This window comes from Lolium perenne, chromosome 7 (genome assembly GCF_019359855.2).
Source record: "Lolium perenne isolate Kyuss_39 chromosome 7, Kyuss_2.0, whole genome shotgun sequence".
NCBI classification, from domain to species: Eukaryota; Viridiplantae; Streptophyta; class Magnoliopsida; order Poales; family Poaceae; genus Lolium; species Lolium perenne.
This window is the reverse complement of record NC_067250.2, coordinates 213,756,220-213,778,044: the sequence shown is the minus strand read 5'-3', so window position 1 is coordinate 213,778,044 and position 21,825 is coordinate 213,756,220. Positions and strand designations below refer to the sequence as shown.

The 21,825-nt window shown below is 44.2% G+C and overlaps 2 protein-coding genes and 2 long non-coding RNA genes across 5 annotated transcripts; 3 read left to right on the top strand and 1 right to left on the bottom strand.

The window, feature by feature from the left end:
- The first annotated feature begins 712 nt into the window (after positions 1-712).
- On the top strand, positions 713-3,647 carry LOC127315581 (uncharacterized). The gene is made up of 3 exons (XM_071824195.1): positions 713-911; positions 986-1,223; positions 3,643-3,647. The coding sequence occupies exons 1-3, from the start codon at positions 777-779 to the stop codon at positions 3,645-3,647; spliced, it is 378 nt and encodes a 125-aa protein (XP_071680296.1). The 5' UTR covers positions 713-776.
- Positions 3,648-5,737: 2,090 nt separating this feature from the next.
- Positions 5,738-8,395, bottom strand: LOC127314260 (uncharacterized). The gene is made up of 6 exons (XR_007859535.2): positions 7,722-8,395; positions 7,154-7,254; positions 6,425-6,449; positions 6,309-6,341; positions 6,072-6,193; positions 5,738-5,957 (listed from the first exon to the last, which is right to left on the bottom strand). It is a non-coding gene; the product is annotated as an uncharacterized lncRNA (long non-coding RNA).
- Positions 8,396-10,322: 1,927 nt separating this feature from the next.
- Positions 10,323-15,552, top strand: LOC127314261 (uncharacterized). 2 transcript variants are annotated; one of them, XR_007859537.2, is made up of 7 exons: positions 10,323-10,639; positions 10,702-11,080; positions 11,501-11,543; positions 11,660-11,753; positions 12,586-12,823; positions 13,302-13,415; positions 15,130-15,552. It is a non-coding gene; the product is annotated as an uncharacterized lncRNA (long non-coding RNA). The 2 variants fall into 2 exon arrangements; XR_007859536.2 differs by having other exon boundaries at positions 10,327-11,080.
- Positions 15,553-19,563: 4,011 nt separating this feature from the next.
- On the top strand, positions 19,564-21,604 carry LOC139829654 (fructokinase-2-like). The gene is made up of 3 exons (XM_051344713.2): positions 19,564-19,836; positions 20,563-21,225; positions 21,328-21,604. Exons 1-3 carry the CDS (start codon positions 19,624-19,626, stop codon positions 21,460-21,462), a joined length of 1,011 nt encoding a protein of 336 aa, XP_051200673.1. The 5' UTR covers positions 19,564-19,623; the 3' UTR covers positions 21,463-21,604.
- Positions 21,605-21,825: the final 221 nt, after the last annotated feature.

The following is a 21,825-nucleotide window of genomic DNA, read 5'->3' as shown; positions in this document are numbered from 1 at the left end:
TCCCGACGAAATCGGAATTTCGACACGATACGATCCTTCCTTCTCGACGCGAAAGTGGAACCTTCCGAACGTCATCTCCATGGGCTCCGCCAGATACGCATATGCATCCAAACGGGAGGGTGGGTGAGGTACAAAATCGACAAGACCAGTAGCGATCTGTTTACCTCGATCCATTGTGTTGCTTGCGGTTGACGATGTCGAAGATCTTGAGCGTGCCATCGAGATCAGCTCCTTACGCCTCTAATTCCCACAGACGGCGCCAATTGACAAGGGATTAACTTGTCAATGCCTATGGATTGTAGGCTAGGGTTTAGTTAGAAGTAGAGGGCAAGTAGATCTCGAAGGTTTCAGCCGAAAAGTACTCGACGACTATGAAAACTAGGGTTTGCAGACAATGATTTTGATTGATTCTTTGTCCCTCGACTCCCCCTTTTTATGAGGTGAAGCCGAGGGATTCGTGCTATACAAGTTTACAGAGTCCGGGACGGTTTCTAACTCACCCCGCCAGATTACAAACAACACTTCCTATTACAACTCTATCTTTCCTTAGTAAATCTTGGGCTCCCGAATCTTCTTATTCTTCGGGTATTGGGCTTCCAGTAAACCCCGGGTACCATCTTCGGCAGGCCCATTTGGGATGCCTATGTCAGTAAGTAATTGTCAATGCGATTCTATGTACCGCGGCTAACTTGCAACTATATTGTTTGTTCTTCAAATGAGTTTTGATTTTGCAGGTTGTACCACATTGGGCTGATAATAATAAGAGGGCCGCCTTCATGGAGTTGGTCAAGAATTGGGTCGGCGAAAACCCCGATTTCAAGGCCGTGAGCGACCGGAACAAGGCCAACCGTGGTTCTCAGGGAACACACACTGCGGGGAGCAGCAGCACCGATCGCTATCGGGAGCGTCTGGTACATATAAAAATGGAACAAGCTGCATTTTTTTGATTTTCGATGATATGCATAACATTTGTTTTGTGATGCAGGGGAAGAAGCTCGGGAGGGAACTTGGTGAGATGGAAGCGTGGACGCACATGAAGCTGGTGACGCCCGGTCCGAACGAGCCTCGGCCCGCGCCTGAGATGTACTACGGCAAGGCCAAAGAGAACAAGGAAAGATACTGCGAGGAGTACGCCAAGCTCCATCCAGAGGTGGAGGACCCTATGACCGAGCCGGTCGACGAGGTGGCGATGATGCTGGCGGGGTCCGGCCAGCCGCATGGACGTCCTGCCCGCCTTCTTTGGGGGTTTCAAGCCTCAGAGGAACTTCACGCAGATCAAGGCTACCCTCCCCTCCGTCAGCTACGCTACCTCCTCGCGGACTACATGCCGTTCTCGGGTAGAGGTTGATGTAAGTCATCCACACTTTCATCCTCTGTTTTGACTCTTGTTCCTGAATGGCTATGTTGATGAGACGCATTATTTCTGAAATTGTAGACTCAGCTCGAGGAGGCCTATGCAGTAGCTTACGAGGAGTATCTCGAGAAGGTTAAGGAGCATGACCTTGTGAAAGATGCCTATGTCCGGTGGACGAGCAACCGAGATGGCGGTAAGTTTCAATCTCTATGGTTGCAAAACATCATAAGTCCCCATGTTTGAATGCGAGCTATCTCTCCCGTTTCTTGCAGTAGTTTCACTCGGTTCATGATGACCGGAGTGCGAGAGGAACCACTCCAAGAGCCACCTCATCCGGGGCCGACGCCAGTGTTCCCGTCCAAGGAGGAGTTCTATATCATGTACAAGCGTCGGCGTCGGTTGACCCGGTAAGTTGCTAACTTGGCTAAGTTGCTAACTTGGTGTGACATGGCTAAGTTGCTAACTCCCTCCAACATGTAGGGATTGGGAGAATCCGGGAACGACACTCCTTGTGGTACGCCGATGCACCCCGGTCGCCATTCTCCTGGTGCTTCGCCGAACCTCGGCATTTTTCTGGTTCCGGTGGCTCTCGTCGTGGTTCTACCTCCCCGAGCACCGTCGAGATACAGCGGCCTCACTTCACCCACTCGGAGCTAGATCGTCTGTAGCTAGATCGTCACTCGGGTGGTGCACCACCATAGTTTCTACATTGTACTAGCACATGATGACACGCTCCATCTTTGTAGTGGATCCGGTGTATGTACCATGGTCTTGTATGCTATATTTGTGCTATTTGTGAGATTTGATGCTATATTTGTGAGATTTGGTGCTATACGGTGATATCTGTGTGCTATATGGTGATATATATGTTACTGCATATTCAATCCTATAATATGTGCATTTTCTGCGATTTTACGAGCAAACGAGGCCAAATTGGCAAAAATCGTAAAAATCGGACTGGCTGTGCCGACGGTGTCACCGTCGGCACAGCCCGTAGCTGTGCCAAATGGCGAGTCTGTGCCGACGGTGACACCGTCGGCACAACAGCTCAGCCGCGCGTTTTTTTCCAGTTCAAATCAGCACGATTTCCCGCCGGTTACGGGAAAAAAAAAATGAAATCGTGCCGACGGTGAAACCGTCGGCACAAGGGGGCACGTTGACGGCAGCGGCGTGACGGCGAGATGAGTGTGCCGACGATGGGCAGGCCGACGGCCACCGTCCAGCCGTCGGCGTACGCCTGTGCCGACGGTGTCGTGGTACGCCGACGGTGCCCGCGCGAACCCCGACGCCATCTGTGCCGACGCCGGTACGCCGACGGTGACCGTCGGCAGAGACGGTGCCGACGGTGAGCTTACCTGTGCCGACGGTGCGGGGCCGTCGGCCCACGGCGTCTTCCCCGTAGTGACATCAGCAATATTGTTGAGTTGAATTCTAAAATACCACTAAACTTACTTGCACTATAAATAGTCTCAAGATAATTATTATTGCTCCTTCAAGATCTGATTTCATCATCAGATTGTTCCCGGCAGTGTACATATTATACGGATTGCGGGGTCCTAAGTGCCTACCATGCTCCCTCGAAAATTGAGCCCAACTCAACTATAAAATTAACTAGTAAATTATAATTTAGTTGTCGCAAAAATTATACTGTTGGAATTTTTTCAAATATGAATCCAAGGATATAATTTATATAACATAAAAATTATATTTATATATTATATTCATAGTCAAATTCGGCTTCAAATTTTGAGGGGCCCGGGGGGGGGGGGGGCTTATAATCCTTAGGGAAGGTACTCCCTCTCTCCCAAATCAGGATGCATATTAGTTTTGGTCAAAGTCAAACTTTGTAAACTTTGATTAAATATGTAGAAAATTATAGTAAAAATCTACAACATTATCTCAATATTATTAAGAATCATCATGAAATATATTTTCATATTATATGTATTTTATATTATAAAATTTAATATATTTTTATATACAGTGGGACTAACTTTGTAAAATTTGACTTTGACCAAACCTATTATGCATTTTAAATTGGGAAGGAGGGAGTAGTACTGCCCAACTAACTTCAGACTTACACCGTGCATTCTGATTTAGTATAAATTATAGAACAAAATTTTCTTCCATAACAATTTATATTCTAGTTTTTAGTCAAAATCATAGAAAACAAAAATGCTTTGCTCTCTCTATTGGATGTCACTACTTTTACTAGTGAAGTTAGGAATGATTTAAGTAGTACTAGTAAATGTATTACTAGTTTGTCTTTTTTATTCTCTACCATATAGATTAAATCAGAACATGGAAGTATACTCATAGTAGAAAGGAAATAAATTAATTAATATTTGTATATGAAAAAGTACCAATAACTACCAACCAAAGTTCAGAATTATTCTAAGCGCCCACATTAAGATAATAAGATCCACATGTTAACGATTCTGTTGTGGTTGAGATTCTCACATCCGTGTAATTTGCTGGGAAATAGCGCGTGGGCATAAGGATGATGTCAGCCTTCCCTTACGTTTGCCACGTAATTTTTTTTGCTTAGTTGGAGGAATGAGAAGGAAGAAAGAGAAGGTTGTCTTCTCGTAGCTAAGGGACGATCTCTTATGAAATAAGAGAGAAGACTGTTTCCTCCATCGTACGATTTGTCTTCCCTTACCCTCACAATTTCTTTCTAAAAATAATTATTTCTCATTTATTGCAAAGGATGATAATAAACAAAATAATGTATTGTAGCTATAATATTTATCGTCTTCTCTAGATAACATGGACTACTAAGAGAAGACGTATCTTCCCTATCATTGTACATGCCCTAATCGAAAGCAACCATGGGAACCTAAATCTAGGTGGACCTAATTTTTTAAAAAATAGAAAAATGTTATTTCAAAGTAAATAAATATGTTTTGGTATTTAAGCATTATCTTGATGTTTACTTCTGCAAGTTTTAAATAAAAGATACGATTGTATATGGTCTAAATGAAAGTGACAAAATGTAAAAAACATACTATAAAGGAATAGAAATTTCAAATTTCTCTTTTTGTGTGTACGCCCATACAGACATATTTTTCCTTGAAAATCGGCACATGCGTGAATCATTTCAAAATTTCAGAAACTTTTAAATAGAAAGTTTTTATTTGCAAAATTTGCATCGAGAAAGTTATTTTATTTTGCAAGTTCTTAAATTTAATGGACGTGTCATATAGGCAAGAAATATATAAGCATTGCAACCATCATTCAAGTTCCCGTTTTTACTCTGAGAACTAGAACGATGCCCTGCACGAGCTGCAACGGGTATCATTTTACGAAATCTAACAAGCATGAAACTTAAAGTTATTTATAGAATTATGTACTCCCTCCATTCGTGAATATAAAGCCAGATCATTTTTTGTGCCAAACTTTGAATAATGATTCAGTCAACCAAATATAAGTTATATGTCATTCAAAAAATAGTATACCATTGAAAATATCATTGAAATGTGCATCCGATGATATAGTTTTGGATGACATGCAACTCATATTTGGTTGACTCAATTAGTAATCAAAGTTTGTCTTACAAAATAAAGTGACCTATTTAATAAATGAGGGAATAAGAGTTATTTGTTCATAGTATTCAAGAGGCTAAATTTAATGGACATGAAATGTATGTGTACTTCCTCCGTCCCGATTCATAGAGCTTGCACGGATACCTAGGTTGTAAATTTGATCACGATAATAAAGATATGTGACAAAACATATATCATTAGAAAGGTTAGATGTTCTACTTTTTAATGATATAACTTTTGTGTTGTAAAACTGATATTATGTTGGTCAAATCGGTAATCTAGGGATACGCCAAGCCCTATGAACTGAAATAGAAGTAGTATGTGATAAATAAAAAATACATTATGAACGGCGAAATAAACGGGCCGAACAATCGTATGATGTGGATGGCTTGCATGTGGATTCTATGCATGTTGCCTAATGTTTTTGGAGACTTCTTGAGCGGTTACATATTAAAGAGCACCTTATAATCAAAAAGAATTGGCAAAATTTTCACTTTGTTGGGGAAACTAATTTCAAATTTAACTATGGAATTATATAGCACGATGATGTGATCTTATCAGTCAACGGCAAAACATATGATGTGAATAAATTGATGGCTAAGTTATTAAATGATGTAAATAACTTGCATTCTCTATATACTCTACTACTTAAAAAGACTCAATTGGTTCCTTATTCTGCCAATACGTTTGGTCGTTCTTGGTCGTCATCGTCCTTCGATGCCCACCCGCCTGGGCCAGGCGTTAACATGGGCCGACCACATCCCATCGCCTCGCCAGGTAAGTAATCTCGCCAGGTATGGAAATAAATCAAGAACGACCCATGAATCACGCATGAATGGAATCTAATCAGGAAATAAATCAAGAACGACCCATGAATCAGGAAATCTCGCATGGAAATAAATCAAGAACGACCCATGAATCACGCATGAATGGAATCTAATCAGGAAACAAATCAAGAACGACCCATGAATCAGGAAACACCCATGACGCATGGTATGTAATCTCCCCAGTAATCCTTCCCAGTAATCACGCATGAATCCTTCCCAGTAATCGTGCGCCTGTAATCACGAAATCTCATTACTTCAAATTGAGGAGATCTCCAATATTTAATAAGGTCCTTCCAATCAGCTTCACAAATATAAAGTGTGAAAATATGCTAAACATGGGCGTACCCAATATGGCATGTAGATCATGCCTTCTTCTGCAATGAACTCTAGGACACCACAGTGTGAAGTACGTTCTGCTGCTGTATTACGGACTTCAAATAGCATAGGGTATTCAATATGCAGAGATGCTGCAGAGAACAGAACATGTTTGAGAATTTACTGTGAGAACACGCCCAAATTAATCATAGAAACTAAGTGAACAATCAAGCATATGCATGTTTCTTAGTCTCGTTGCTAACTTACCAAGACGATCAAGTGCTGAAGGTGGCATGATAACTGAAACAGAGAAGGTAATAATCACTTTAACTGCCAAAAGTAATTTAAAGACACAAGGAACACAGTGTGAACAGAAAGCATACTTTTGTCACCAGATTCAAGCTGTGGCTGCAAGAAAGGTACAAGAGATATCTCAGATAAATATCTAGGAATAGGAAATAAATTCTTTATATTATAAGATAAGAAGTAATAACTCTTGTAATTTGAAAGAATTCGTGGTTGATGCTATTCAAGAGGAACTGGGTCATGCATGAAGTTTACTACATCATTACAGAGGAAATTCTTGTTTGTATTGGCACTAACTTAGGTTCGGAAAATAAGCGTGAAAATTGTTATACCCAAACTGCCTACTCAAAAGTAGCTTTCAACATTGTTGGACACCAAAAATTGAAAAGCATTTTTCACAAACACCCCAACCCAATCAAGTAAAACAAACGCATAAGAACTAATAATACAATATCTAAAAAAATGTCAAACGAGCACATCAACAGATATTCAGAGCACTTAGCATGACCGCTTGTTAAAGAACTAACCAAACAATGTTCAGAAGACATAATTGTCTTAAGTGTACTGAGATAGCAAAGCAGTACTCGCAGAATATGGAGACACTAACATCGCAATGCTTGAACACACTTCAAACAATGAACTATGCGCAGCAGTGCACGAACACACTTCAGTAAAGAAGCAAACAATGAACTATGCGCAGCAGTGCACGAACACACTTCAGTAAAGCAGCGCCACACATATAACTAAAAGGCAATGCATCAAGGCAGCCAATCATCTAGGGAGCAAAAAACATAAAAAGCGGTTACCTTTGTTTGTGAAGCCAAATGATGCTCTGCTAAGATTTTCGGCTCAATGGTGAAAGCTGGTCAACAAAATGTATTGAAGCAATGAACTTTGTTTGTGAAACCTGATGAAGATTAAGAAGATTTTAGGCTCAATGGGTAAGAGCTCGAGAACAAAAGGAAAAGGGTAAACTGCCATGTTGCTTTGGAGGACTCAATTTGAAAAGGGGGCTCCTGCTATCTTCAGAAGTTGGTACTGTGAAAGCAAACATGAGCAGTATACAGGATATTCACGATGGGAAATTAGTAGCAAGAGTGCACAGATCAGACATAATCTTTGCAGATAAAGAGAGGATAAAAGGTAGCTTCAGACAAATTAATATTACGGAATTAGCTAACCCTAAATTATATTATGAGAATAATACATGATCCACAGTTGGTACTGTGAAAGCAAACATGAGCAGTATACGACAGTAAACGCCTCAATCCCAAATTCACCAATCCGATAAACTGAGCTACTTGTAAGAACATCATCGCCGACTCAACGTCATCGACCAACAACAAGAGAGGTAGGAGCAGATAGTTCGCTCACCAGGAGCAAATCATGGTAGCCCCGCCAGAGCAACTGGAACCTGTCCCTGCCCCTAGCGCCCTCCTCTTAGCGGGAAGCGGCGCCGCCATTAGGGGCATCTTCGTCTTGCTCTTCTTCCTGTGCAGCCACACCTCCCCGTCGTCGTCCATGGCGCAGGCGAGGCCGAGAACCCAGCAAGGCCAGTTGGATGCAGATGCAAAATCTGATGCCCAGAACGCTCGCGACCCGGCCAGCCCGCCGGAGCAGAGCGTCCTCGCTGCCGTCCCTCGGCGATTGTTCCGATTCATCGGCTGGCTTGTACTGCGGGAGGAGGAGGAGGCCGGAGCTCTCCAACGAACGGTGGTTGCGGCCGCGGCCGTCGATCCGGTGTAGACGTGGCCCGCGTCTCCTCCTCCTCTGGCGCCTAGCGTTGGGTCACCCGCGAGCATGCCCAGTCTGAGCGCCTCCTCCGGCTCTTAGGCGACACCGGGTTCGACGAGGAGGGCCGGCGAAGATTGGCCTCGCATCGGGAGTGGGGATGAACGGGAGGGGCGGCCTGACGCGTCGAGAGAGGGAGCCGGGGACCTGGCGGATGGGGAATTGGGGATCGGCGGTGAGATAGGGAGGGGCGCACAGGATCGGCGGATGGGGATCGGATCGGACTGAGTTGAGTGACAAAAAGTGAGTGAGTAGAGTGTGAGTTGTCCGGTTTTTTCCCTTTTTTCAGTAGACGTGTCCAATTAGGGGATATTTTGCTTTCGGTTGTGGGGCGTGTCACCAGTAATTAAGAAAAAATAGTGTGATGATCATTTGATGATTTTGAAAAGTACTCTTTTTTATAATTGTATTTATTGAATATATTGAAATTTTGAAATCATGCAGATCATCATGTGGTTTCTGGATGTTAAATTTCATGGAGTAGTTTAGGGAAAATATTTTGTGTGACACTTTTGAGCAGTTATATTTCACACCGTATCATGATATAGTTATTAAACATTTATCATTATTTGAAATTAACTATGATCACTTCTTGATAGGGAATGAAGCTATAAACAATATCTATTGATCCCATAAATAGGTGGACCATCTTGAGAGTCATAAAAAAAGATTATGTTATTCAGTTGTACTACCTCTGGTCACATTTAATTGACGCGGGCCAACACTACTTGCATGCTAGGATTAGCATCACTATGCGTCAATTTAATCCGAACGGAGGGAGTAGCTTTTAAGTATTTTAAACTATAATTACAAAAGTTTGCGTAAAAAAGATTGAATCCAAGATATGTCCATATCTCATAATTATGGACCATGAGAGCTATTTAAGCGGCTCTGGTAAAAAATCTCGCTAAAAATAGGATCCAAAAGTTATGTTCATACTATAGATTATGAGACGTGTATTACACGTGCAATCTTACTATATCTATAAGGGCATCTCCAACGGGCAGACGCAAACGGACGTTTGCGCCTGAGCAGACAAAATTTGGGTCTACCCTTCTCCAGCGGGGGCACGCAAAGTGACCGCAGCATCCGGCCCGACGCAATTTTGGTCCCTGTTTGCGTCTGAGCGGATGCGTCCGCGTGACCGTCTGAGCAGGGCGCGGAAGCAGGACGAAGGGGTAGTCGCGATCGCCGAGGAATCCGGCCACCCCCCTCTTCTCGGTCTCGATCTGGCGCCAGGTGTGCCATCGATCGGAATCGATGGCGTAGGCGGGGTCGGCGCGAAGGTCCTTCGGGAGGTAGCGCCGCTTGCGCCTGATCTCCGATGTCCGCTCTGGCTCGCCAGAAGGCAGGGGGTGGAGGACGGGCACCCGCCGATGGCTGAGCCGCCAACCGCCGCCAGGAAGGTGGACGTCCACAACAACCACTTCTCGTGCATCGCCCGCGACAGGTCGACGTTGAGCGACAACCTATTGGGCCGCTCCTCCTTCTTGACGCCGGAACCAGACTCCTCCTGATTGTGGTTCTTCCTCCCCATGGCGATGCGGTGGTGCGGCGATGGCTATCGGTGTGCAGCGAGCAAGTGTGGCCGGGAAGAGGGCAATGGCGCCAGGGGAGGTGTGGGCGAAGGTAGGGTGTATCTCCGCATGCTTGGAACCCGCGTGGATTCTCTAGCGGGCGGAACTAAAGCAGCTGCCAAGTATGTTTCTTGCTGCATCTCTTACAAATTGACTATGGCTTTGACACTATAACAGTTACTAACTGTCCATACCTGGTTTACTTTTAGATAGGCACACTGTGTTTGCAGCACCCACGTTTTGTGAGACAATCAAACATCCAAAAGGAGAGGTTGTTGAGTTGGCAGTTACGATGACCCAGAACACAGGTGTGGGACTTACCGCGGAAGAGTAATAAGACGACCTAGAACTTAGAACCACGCAGATGCACATCAATGATGTCTTGTTATTGCATTCATGTATCTTGTGGCTATGTATTTGGTCCTCTTTTTTATTGTCTACTTTGCTACTCTATATACCCACCTAGAAATCTACTATCATTCTTTTAAATTTTTATATTTGAGATTTGAATTATATATGTGCATTGAAAAATATAATTTGAGGACCCGTGGCAACGCACGGGCATTTGTACTAGTACTTAAAAAGATATAAACTGGTTCCTTATTCTGCCATCCACCGCAATACGTCAATAGCTTCGTCGTTCCTTCTGTCGTCGCGCTTCCTCGACCGTCGTCCACATGGGCCAGGCCCAATGACTCCGCCGAATCCACCTACCCCAGCTCGATCTCCCTAAAATTCATCTACTCGGTCTTCAACCCATCGATCTGGCGTCTGCACAGCCGATCTGCGTCCGCCCCTTCGATCCGGCAGGCGCAGAGGAGTCGCTTTGGCGAGTTGCACCAAGTACGCTGCTCCGCCCGCACCGAAAGCGAGAGCGATGCGGCGCTCGACGAACGGATGACCAGATCGCCGGCTTGACACAAGGTCAGAAAGCTTTCCTACGGGACGCTCATCAAGGCAGTCGATCTGATGCAGCTAATCGACAGGGCGGTTTTTCTTCTCAACGAGATGGCGCTTCAATCGACGTTTCGCTCCTCAAAATCCAACGACAGGACGACCACAGTCCACCGCCGGTCGACGACCCAGCAGCCTCCTACCGGCCCGCGATTCAGCCTCCTACCGGCCTTCAAGCATCCGCCGAGGGAACGAACCAATCAGCGGCTCTGTCCTGCATCATCGGCGGGTGAGCCACTGGTCCTTGTAGGAGCTGGGCAGGGAGGGTAAAGGGCTGGTCCAGATCGCCAGCCGGAGGAGCAGCAGGAAGGCGCGGCTCGAGGCATGGATCTGGGCATTGAGGCCCCAATCTGAACTCCTCGATTGATCTGGCCATTCTTAACAGCCCGGCTGCTGTCTTCTGGTTCACAGGTAAATCATTAAGCATGCTTGCCTTCCTTAAGTTTGGATTGGATGCAAAATATTGTTGTTTTTTTAATTTTTTGTTTGACTGGTATATTTACTGGACAACTAAAAGCACTATCCAGGGTAAGAATAGGACGAGGCTTGTTGAAAATAAGAACGTTTGTGCAAGGGATGTCACTTAGTTAGCCAGTTAGCCAGCGCCACAAGGCATCAGTTTTGGCAGGACCTTGTTTGTAATTTGGACTAATTTTTGTTTCGAGTTTGTGCATATAATTTCCTTTTCAAGAAATATTGTTTGAACCTTAGTTCCAAGTATGAATCTTGACAATCTTTTCAGAAAAGAATGTTGTGACATGCTTTCCCATGATGTATTATTGCGTGTATTAAAATCATATACCTGATTACTGTTTTTCTTATTTGCCCCAGGAGTACTCCCGCATTTGGATGTCCACTCATACTCAAATCTGAGGTCGTATAAAGTTTAACAATTTTTGAGCAGATTGCTTCTTTTTATTTGTTCAGTCGGTATATACTGTTTTGCACTATATGCTGTCTATTAAAAAAAATTCTTGTCTACACTTCCAGATCGGTTGTGGTGCTGGTATTGCATGAATTGTACGAGTTGCCAGGGTCTTTCTCAGAATCATGGGGGCAACACTCATTGAAGCTATCATCACAGGTTTGCTTCTTTGAATGGTGATTGAGTTTACTTCTAACCTTGAATTTCTTGCAATCAAGTATATTTTATAACGTTTGTAAACCATCAAGTTGCTGTACGGGCTTGTTTTGTGCGACTTTGGTAGGTTTACTACACCTATGGAATGGTTCTCTCATTCTTATGATTAGGTTACAGGATTCCTACCTAGGGCTATATTGAACATGGCTTTGCCTTTTGCTGGTATATCAGTGCTTTTACCTTTGACTAATACTACCAGTGATCAATTAGTTGATCGTGTTAGTTTGTAACTTTCCGCTTTATTTCTATAGAAGGCATATATTACGTGTTTGGTCATCTTTTTTCGTTTTCTTTGCAGGATTTTTTTATACATAGTAGTGAGATGGAACATTAGGAGACACAGTGAACTGTTGATATCATATTCCCGCACTATCATATTAGTTCTTTGACTCCGAGTTCTCCTGATTACTTCTTCATTAACTCAAAGGATGTTCCCAATCACAAAGAAACACTTTGTTTCTTTTCTTATTCTCAGTTTTAGACTTTTAGTATGACTGCCCAATCTATATTCAATATTGTTATATTGGTACCATCTGTAAATATGATCTCTCGCCTGTGTGCCACATAAAAACTAGAAAAGAGAGGAATATGCGAGTCATGTATACCTAACTGTGTGTACTGGCTTGCAGTGTGCCGTTGTTACGATGTTCTTTATTTTCTCTGTGGTTTGTTTCTTTATTGTTGCAAAAATCACTATCAGGCAATTGTGTGGTGTGCATTTTCTTAACTTCTGTGATATGTTGATTGCTATAGTTCGGAAGTTTTGTTTTTTCAGGAGAGCTTACATATGTCGCCGGGTGAAGAGGCTATGGCCGAACGCCGTGCTGCTGTTTCGCGTCTTTGCGCATGCCGCCGGGTACCACTTCTCATGCGCGATGGTGAAGCCCTCCACCTCCCCCTCGCCGTCCCCTCCTAGGAACATGCCGACACCTCCAGTACTGCCACGCTGCCACCCCAGGGCCGCCACACCATCACCTCCAGGACCTACTTCGCCTCTCCATCCTCTTAATAAGGTAGCCGGACGAGGTTCATCGCGGCCTACTTTCATGGCAATCTCGTAACTGTAATTTGGCATTGTTCATGTGCAGCGTCGTGTTCTTCTATTTTGATTTGTTTTAATCCTTCAAACTTCCGGACAACAGAAGCCAATGATTCACTTTTGTATCTTCAGTTTTCAGTGTGCCATGTATTTCTTCCTTCTCTCTTACATAACTTTGCGAGGAGAGGATTTGGGAAAGGCTTAATTTGAACTAAATTCTTGCTGACGTCTTGGATGTGCATGTACTTCTATTTACTAGATTTATAACTTGGATTTAACATAGCATCAATAGTTGATATCTTCAATCAGTTTATGTTTGCGTGAATTTTGTACTTTTGCTTGTACCTATAGATTTTTTATAATGTTTAGAAGTCTGAATTATGTCCAGAATATCTCTTCTAAAATGTTCACAGAAGCTGTCTTTTATTCTATAATTAAATCCTATATGCTAGGATTGGGCGAGCGATTCAACTGAAGGGAAGAGTAGTTCACTGAGGGCAGAGCAGAAGCGGACAGATTGGAAGCTGCTCAGCTGCAGCTGAGTAGTGCATCACGACAGTTGACAGGTAACTTCTCAATACTTCTACTAATACACCTTTTACAATTGTAAGTTGTGAATATACGTGACAAAAAATTCATGATGCTCCTACTGTACTCTATAGGTAGATACATCTCTTAATTTTTTCGAGAATACTATGTAGATAGATCAATTATTAATTATGTGGAAACTTGGCTCTATTTTACATAAATGAAAAGTAAAATAAAGATTCAGGCTTAGAGTACTTTGAGGAACTATACAAGTCAAATAAATTTTCTTTCCCTGATAAGAACTTCTGCTTATGCTTGCCTGGCTTGGAAGCTTTATGATCCTGATGCTGATGTTCGTGGAGAATCGATATGAAGATGTGTTTCTGTTATCATCTGCTTTTCCTTCTGAGCACTGCAAGCTTGCAATACATTTTAAAGTACATCTATTTATATGTTTTTAACGCCTAAGTGGTTATTATGTAGCAACTCTTTTATGGCGAGCAAATTATTCTTTGTTGTGCATTTATCTGAATTGTTCATTACTCCCTCAGTCCAATAATATAAGATGTTATTGCAACCAATCTGTGAGTTAGGCTCTGTTTGTCTGCTCAGTATTTCCAAATCCACGGTATGCCTAAACCGCAGTATACTGATGCGCGGCAATTGCCGCAGTTTTGGAAAACCACATTTTTCTGCTGTTTAGGCAAAAATCGAAGGTGTTTGTTAATATCTGCAAGCGCTGCAGTATTTAGTTGCTCTGTTATAAATTCCATGGAGAAGAACAGCCTGATGAACTCTGGACCGCGGTCGCATGCTTCGGGAACACACGCCCCCTCTGAACAACCATAGCAAGAGATAGGAGGGGAAGGCTCTTGCCGCTGGCCAACTTGTCTGAATACATTCGGGCGAGTATGTCGCCATAGGCGGATGCTTCTGGAGCTAGATCAACCGAGCAAGGAGCATCTAATCGATCTTCTGCTGGCCTATGCAATTAGGAAGCAAGATACTCAATTACTCACGTACAAGCTAGCTTTCTTGATCATTTTAAGCTAGCAACACTCTCGAAGGAGCAGGCGTCAGGTTGGGCTAGAAAATGATCCAAGGAACTGACGGATTGCATCTCGAAAGATCGCTGAAGAAGATGACGTGTTGGCCCTGGGACCAGGGAAAGAGGCGGAAGAAGAAAGCCTTTCTTATTTATTTTTGAGAAAAAAGAGGTCGGGTGCTCTTTTTTAGATGTACAACGAAAAAACCACAGTTTTGCCTATAATTCAGTATTTAAAGCTGCAATTTTTATGAGCCAAACACCTCAAAGTATCTAAAACTGTGGTATTTCTAAAAACTGAAGTATCTGTCAAATACTTAGAAAATACTTTGCTACCAAACGGGGCCTTAATTGGTTGTAACAACATCTTATATTATGGGAGGGACTGATGCGTCTGTAGTTTCTATGGAAAATTAAGCGGGAGATTATAATATCACAAAAGTTGGATCATGAGAACATCATCAGGTTGAAAGAGATTGTAATTTCTATACATGTCCTAGAGTAGCAGAAGTGCACTTGCCAAAGATGTTCAAATATTTTCAGGGTATGTGCATGGAAGAGGTGGATCAGGTTTGTTGGTTTATCCCATGTTGCGTATATGTTTCATTTACATGACACATGCTTATAAGTTTTGCTTTTAAAATTATCATCTTCTAACAGTTTAACTTCTTTGAGGTCATTGATTAACCTAGGCTAAACATATGCAGATTGTCCTAGGCTAAACATATGCAGATTGATTACATGTACTGGGGATCTGGTGTTGACAAGGTCCGTCATTCCTGTGGTGTCGACCGCTAGGTCATGTGCCTATGCATGAGCCTCCTCCCTCGAGTGCTAGAATCGATGACGAGTGGCAAAGAAGAATAGGGGTGTGCCGCCGGGGTGAAGCGGTGGCGAGAGGGCGCTTGTCGAAACCAACGGCTGGAAGGTAATGGATTGGGTGGTCTGGTCGCCGGTAGTGGAAAGGCGGAAGGATAGAAATAGATGGAAGTAGAAAGGATGTAGCAAGTGATTGGGTGGCCTGTGTCCTAATTCGGGTGTGCGCTTTATTTCGTAGTGTCATGGACTCGATAAAAGTTTCATGTTAATTAAGACTTTAAAAGAAACTTATGTTATATGTGGTTGGGAAATTATGGCTTCTCCAAATAAATCAACATCCCAAATGAATTTCAAAACTTAATATTGTTGCTACAATAATATGGCTTGTAAAAATGCACTCTAATAAAGTGTCGACATATATGGTTGTTTTTTCTATACGCGTGAAATTAAAAAAAAAATAGACGCATGTGCATTTTACTATCTACATAACATGTTGGTGCATTGGCTTTTCTTTCCATTTGTAAAGTGGTGCTGATGTTGAAATGATGATTAATAAGATACTTTTTGCTTCACATACCACGGGGAAAATTATGAATATAATACTTGATTTGTTTTAAATTTAAATACGTGAGTTGTGAATTATATATTTGTATTGAGAAATGAAATTTGAGTACCCGTGGTAACGCACGGGCATTTGTACTATTATGATTAATGGTTTTATACGTCATACATATTGTTACCCGTGGCAACGCACGGGCAAGTTAACTAGTAGAGATAAACAATAAGTAGTACGTACTCCCTCTGTCTAAAAATAGGTGAGACAGAGGGAGTAATAAATATCAGTGGGATGGATTGGATAATTTTTGGCTAAACCGAATATAAGTGACATGACTAACTTGCGTATTGGCTTGCCAATGAAACGCTCTTGAACCCATTTTTTAAAGTTGTACCCCTAGGCCCACTTTGCATCCATCCAACAAGAACCTGATTCCAGAACCCAAAAATAATATTTCACGTGGAGATTCCTCGCCAAAGAGAACGTGGCGATGGAAATTCATTCCTTGAGAAAGATTATTATCCACGTGTCGAACTTTTGAAAAATGGCGGCAAAAATTCTTGGCTATGGTACTTAGTCATGCTGATTCGGCAGGACTTGATTTCAGACTATTAAACTAATATGAGATATTATGGGTGAGTTGTATTAGCAAAGTTCTCGCAGAGATGGTGTCACCTAATAGCAGCTGTAACTCATATGTCATATATGTTTAACTAAAAAAATATCAATTGTAACCCATGTATAACTGGAAAAATCTACGTTGCAACTTCCGAACAAATCATGTGTAATTAAAAAAAAAATCTAAGCTGCAACCCATGTGTAACTAACAGTCTGAGTTGGAACTCCCGTGTAACTCATGTGTAATTGGCAAAACTTAGATGCAACTCACGTGTAATCGGGAAATCTCGGTTGCTACTTTTGTGCAACCCATGAGCAACTGAGAAAATCTTAATTGCAAGTGTAGTGTAACCTATATGTAACGGCCGGAAAAATCTCGCTTGCAACCCATGAGCAATTTGAAGCTCACACGAATCACGGTGCAAATATGATGATTCTAGAGTTGAATGAGCTATAATTTAATTCTCACTGGAGTGATAATGAGCAAAAAAACGTTCTTGGCTAGGTTAATTAGTCCCACATCCTGCAGGTCTGAGTTGAGAAGAGTATAATCACAGATTATCGATCAAGCTGGTGGCGGTTGTTTGGTGCTAACTACGTACCGAAGTTACTTCAAACCTACAACCTTCGAATTAAAGCGGCCATCACTACTAGGAAAAAGCCTAGCCGTAATATTGCTATCAGTGGCGCACACCTTTTTTGGTGCGCCACTACTAGTTAGCAGTGGCGCACCAAAAAGTGGTGCTCCACTGATACAAATATAGCAGTGGCGCACTGCTTTTGAGGTGCGCCACCACTATAGGTCAGCCAGATCCCACCACTCCCTCAAACTTAACAGTGGCGCACTCCTTAGTAGTGCGCCATTGCTATATATGTTAAGAGTGGCGCACCTCTATGTAGTGCATCATTGATAACTACATGCTCATGTTAACAATAGCGCACAGTGCGCCATTGTGAGTATATGTCTAAATTCGAAAAGCAACACAACAGCCAACACACGCGTCGAACGACCCCACCACGTCCCACCAGCTGCAGCCACACGTTTCCTCCCAGCCCATCCACCTCTCTCTCTCAACCTTATCCCCACCACTTCACCACACCAGACGCTCCTCCTCTCCCTCAACCACCGACGGTCCTCTCCCCCAACCCCTGCCTCGCGCCAGACCCTCTCCCCGTCGGTTGGTCCTCTCCCCCAACCCCTGCCGTGCTCCAGGTTCTTCCCGTCGTTTGGTCCTCTCCCCCGATCTCTGCTCCCGTTGAAGCCAACGATGGAGGCGAGCGGCCCAGGGGGTGGCCGCTGCAGAGGAATCGACCACCGTCCCGGTCCTCGCGTCGAAGCAGGCGGTGCGCGGCGGCTGCGGCGGAGTCGACCACCACCTCTGTCATGCTCGCGTCAAAGCCGGCGGAGGAGTCGACCACCGCCACCTTCTTCCATGCCCCCTCCGTCTCGTCGCCATAGGCGACCTCCACGATGAACTCTTGCCCTTTGCCAACAGCATCTAATCCGCCTCGCCAGCCTCTTGCCCTCCGCCAACATCCGCCGCCTCCCCATCTTCCCCTCCATCCACTACCCGCGTAATTGGTGCTGCAGTACCCATGAATCTCAGCGACCTCATCTCGTTCCCGAAGTTCTCCAGACCGAGCACGTGCTCCGGCGTCGACCGTCAGCCTGCAGTAATCCGGCGACCTGATTGCTTTTTTTTGTTTTCTTTTAGGGTTGTAGTTGCAAAGTTTGGAGACTGAGTTGTATTTTTTTACTTTGTATTGACTCTGGTTTATAAAAATAAGTACTGAGTTTGGAGACTGAGTTGTATTCGGACCTGAGTTGTAAAAAATAAATGTTGAATATAAAAATAAGGAAATGGCGAACCAGAGCCTGCACGATTTTTGTTTTTTTCTCCCTTGAACAATACCTATGGCGCACCGTGTAGGAGAATTGTGGCGCATCTCCATACATGGCTTCAGTGGCGCACCCATCCTCTTAGTAGTGGCGCACTAGTATCCTATTAGCAGTGGCGCACCACCTAGTGCGCCATTGGTATTTGGATTACCAGTGGCGCACCAGTGGTGCGCCACTGCTAACAGTTAGCAGTGGCGTGATAGTAGTGGCGCACCACTAGTGCGCCACTGATGGCAAAAAGTGGTGCGCCACTGATAGCCTGTTTTCTAGTAGTGCATATTTCTTGCAAAAATCAAACCAGAACGCATCCAGGCCAGACCTTGATTGTAAGAAAGTACTACGTAGAAAAGGCGGAAATGCACATTTGAACCCAAGTTCATATGCTCATGCCCCAATAAAATAATTGCTAAATCTAGAAACAAAATTAAAAGAATCTGATTTTTTTTACAATGAACATGAGATTATGTTCTACCTGCAAAGCTACATTGTGGTCAGAGTCACATGTTTGGTGGTCTATGAAAAAAAATTTGGTGTTGTTTGGAGCATTTGTATTTGTTGTTTGCAACAACTAGATTTATCTTTTTTGCATAGAGCAGTACATGTATCTTGTTTAGTAGATTTTTGAAATGCAATTAGAACACACACGTTCATGTTTGTTGTGCAAAAATTTCAGAATTTTCTAATTATATTTGATATTTTTTATACGGAGTACTTTTATTGGAGCAGGAGCACACGAGCTTAGGCGCAGAAAAAAGATATCGGTAGAAAAGGACACTAGTTTGTTTTCTGTACGAACGTGCACCATGCAAACTGTATGCAAGCCAGCGCGCCATCGTCCTTAGCTTATTTTGGACCCCAAAACTGTTTAGAGATCGGCTCCAAAACAAAAGGAGAATCAGTTAAGGACTCGCCCGCGCCAAAACAAATCTGGGTTAAACGGAATGTAGGTTTATCTTGGCCGGGCGAGATCATAACCACTGTTACGAGATCAGATTAGATCACGGCCTGATTATCCAACGATTGTCGGTCACGGACAGGTCTCCCGTGCGCTGCTATGATCATCGAACCCAGACGGGCGGGATTAGGCTAAGCTAGTAGTAGTAAATTAGTACTAGAATGGAATACGGATACTAATCCTTGGAGGATAAGCCTAATAATCCCGAAGCCAAGCCATAGCCTTTATAAGCCCCGGCTAGACCCCTCGCTTCTCCTCATCGATCAACCACAGCAACACAGCTCGTTAATATAGCCAGAACTCCCGTGCTCTATTCCCTAGCTCTCAGTTTCGTTTCGTTAAGCTTAGTTTAGATGGCGCCTCTCGGTGACGGAGTTGCACCCGCGGCTGCGGCCGCTCCCGGCCTCGTCGTCTCCTTCGGGGAGATGCTAATCGATTTCGTGCCGGACGTGGCCGGCGTCTCGCTCGCCGAGTCGGGCGGTTTCGTCAAGGCACCCGGCGGCGCGCCGGCCAACGTGGCTTGCGCCGTCTCCAAGCTCGGCGGCTCCTCCGCCTTCGTCGGCAAGGTATGTATGCACGCCCTGTGATCGCCGTCCCTTGTCTGATGTATCGCGTTGCTCGATCTGTTTAGCTTTGTGTAGCTGGTACGTGCCGTCGATTGACTTGTCTAGGATTGGTTGATATAATAGTTTAGTATGAGTTCACTGGTCGATCGACCTCATCACTCGATTACTTTTGGGAAATTCAGATTAGATATCGTCGATTAACTTGTCTAGGATTGGTTAAGCTTTTCCAAACACCATCGTGGCCCGTAGGTTTTTCTGACGTGCGAGTCCCTGTCATATCTGTCCGTCCCCACACGTCAGTGTAATTTAGTGCACCTAAGAAAATATTCCACTCTTTTCGTCTCGGATAAAATCTATCTACTCTAGGTTAGGAAATCTCGTAGTTGCATGGCTGCATCATGTTGACCCGGGGCACTAGGGGGACCTGGCTGACTCGGATCTCAGTGCTATTACCTGCACTTGCGGTCATTGAACAGCTAGCCCAAATCTAACACACCAATCTACTATATCTGACACAAGAAGCAGCCATTGTACTTTAAAAGAAAATAATACCCCTTAGTCGTTTTTGTATTCATGTTGCTGTCACTTATTTCAAATAGTACTAGCGATCGTTAACCTTAATCGTTTTTGTAGTCATCATCCTGTCTAGCTTAGTTGATAACTGTGTAATGCTTGTGTCAATGAATAATGTGTTAAATTCGGATTAATCGGAGTTGGTTTCTGCAGTTTGGTGACGACGAGTTCGGTCACATGCTCGTGGAGATCCTGAAGCAGAACGGCGTGAACGCGGAGGGGTGCCTGTTCGACCAGCACGCCCGCACCGCCCTAGCCTTCGTCACCCTCAAGTCCAACGGCGAGCGTGAATTCATGTTTTACCGCAACCCGTCGGCCGATATGCTCCTGACGGAGGCTGAGCTCAACTTGGACCTGATTAGCAGCGCCCGCGTATTCCACTACGGCTCCATCTCGCTCATCACCGAGCCCTGCCGCTCGGCGCACGTGGCCGCCATGCGCGCCGCCAAGGCCGGCGGCATCCTCTGCTCGTACGACCCGAACGTGCGCATCCCGCTCTGGCCCTCTGAGCAGGCTGCTCGCGACGGCATCATGAGCATCTGGAAGGAGGCCGACTTCATCAAGCTCAGCGACGAGGAGGTGGCCTTCCTCACCCAGGGCGACCCCAACGACGAGGCCAATGTCCTCTCCCTCTGGTTCGAGGGCCTCAAGCTTCTCATCGTCACCGACGGCGAGAGGGGATGCAGGTACTTCACCAAGGATTTTAAGGGATCTGTCCCTGGGTACGCTGTCAAGACCATCGACACCACCGGTGCTGGCGATGCCTTCGTCGGGTCTTTCCTCGTCAATGTTGCCAAGGACGACTCCATCTTCTACGTAAGCATTCAGTCTACGAAACTCAAAAGAACCATAGACCAGCTAATTTAATTTCTTTTATTTATAATGGTGCTAACGATTCGATCTTTTTTGATTGATCAGAACGAGGAGAAGCTGAGGGAGGTGCTGCAGTTCTGCAACGCGTGCGGTGCCATCTGCACCACCAAGAAGGGAGCCATCCCGGCACTGCCCACCACCGCCGACGCCATGGAGCTCATCAGCAAGGGCAGCAACTAAGCTTGCCGGTCGTCGTCGTGTCTCGTCTTCGGGGTTTTCAGTTTAGTGGAATTTAGATTTAGCATTCAGTTTGCGTCGTCCTCGTGTTCTTTTGGGTTTAATTAGTTTTGTGATTTTGTCCAACCCGTACTAACGATATCGTGTGCGAAATGGACAACGTACTTACTGCCGGTTGAATTAGTGATCGACTGGTTCAAGCTGAGATTTTTGACTTGGGAGAACCTTTGTATAATTGCATTATTCCTATTTCCTAGTGCTCATCGCTCTCCTTGCTCTCTCTGTAGTAGTAAAGATGATCGCTCACTCTCTCTGCTGATTTTTGTACTCATCGATTTAGTACTGCTCATAAGTCATAACACACAA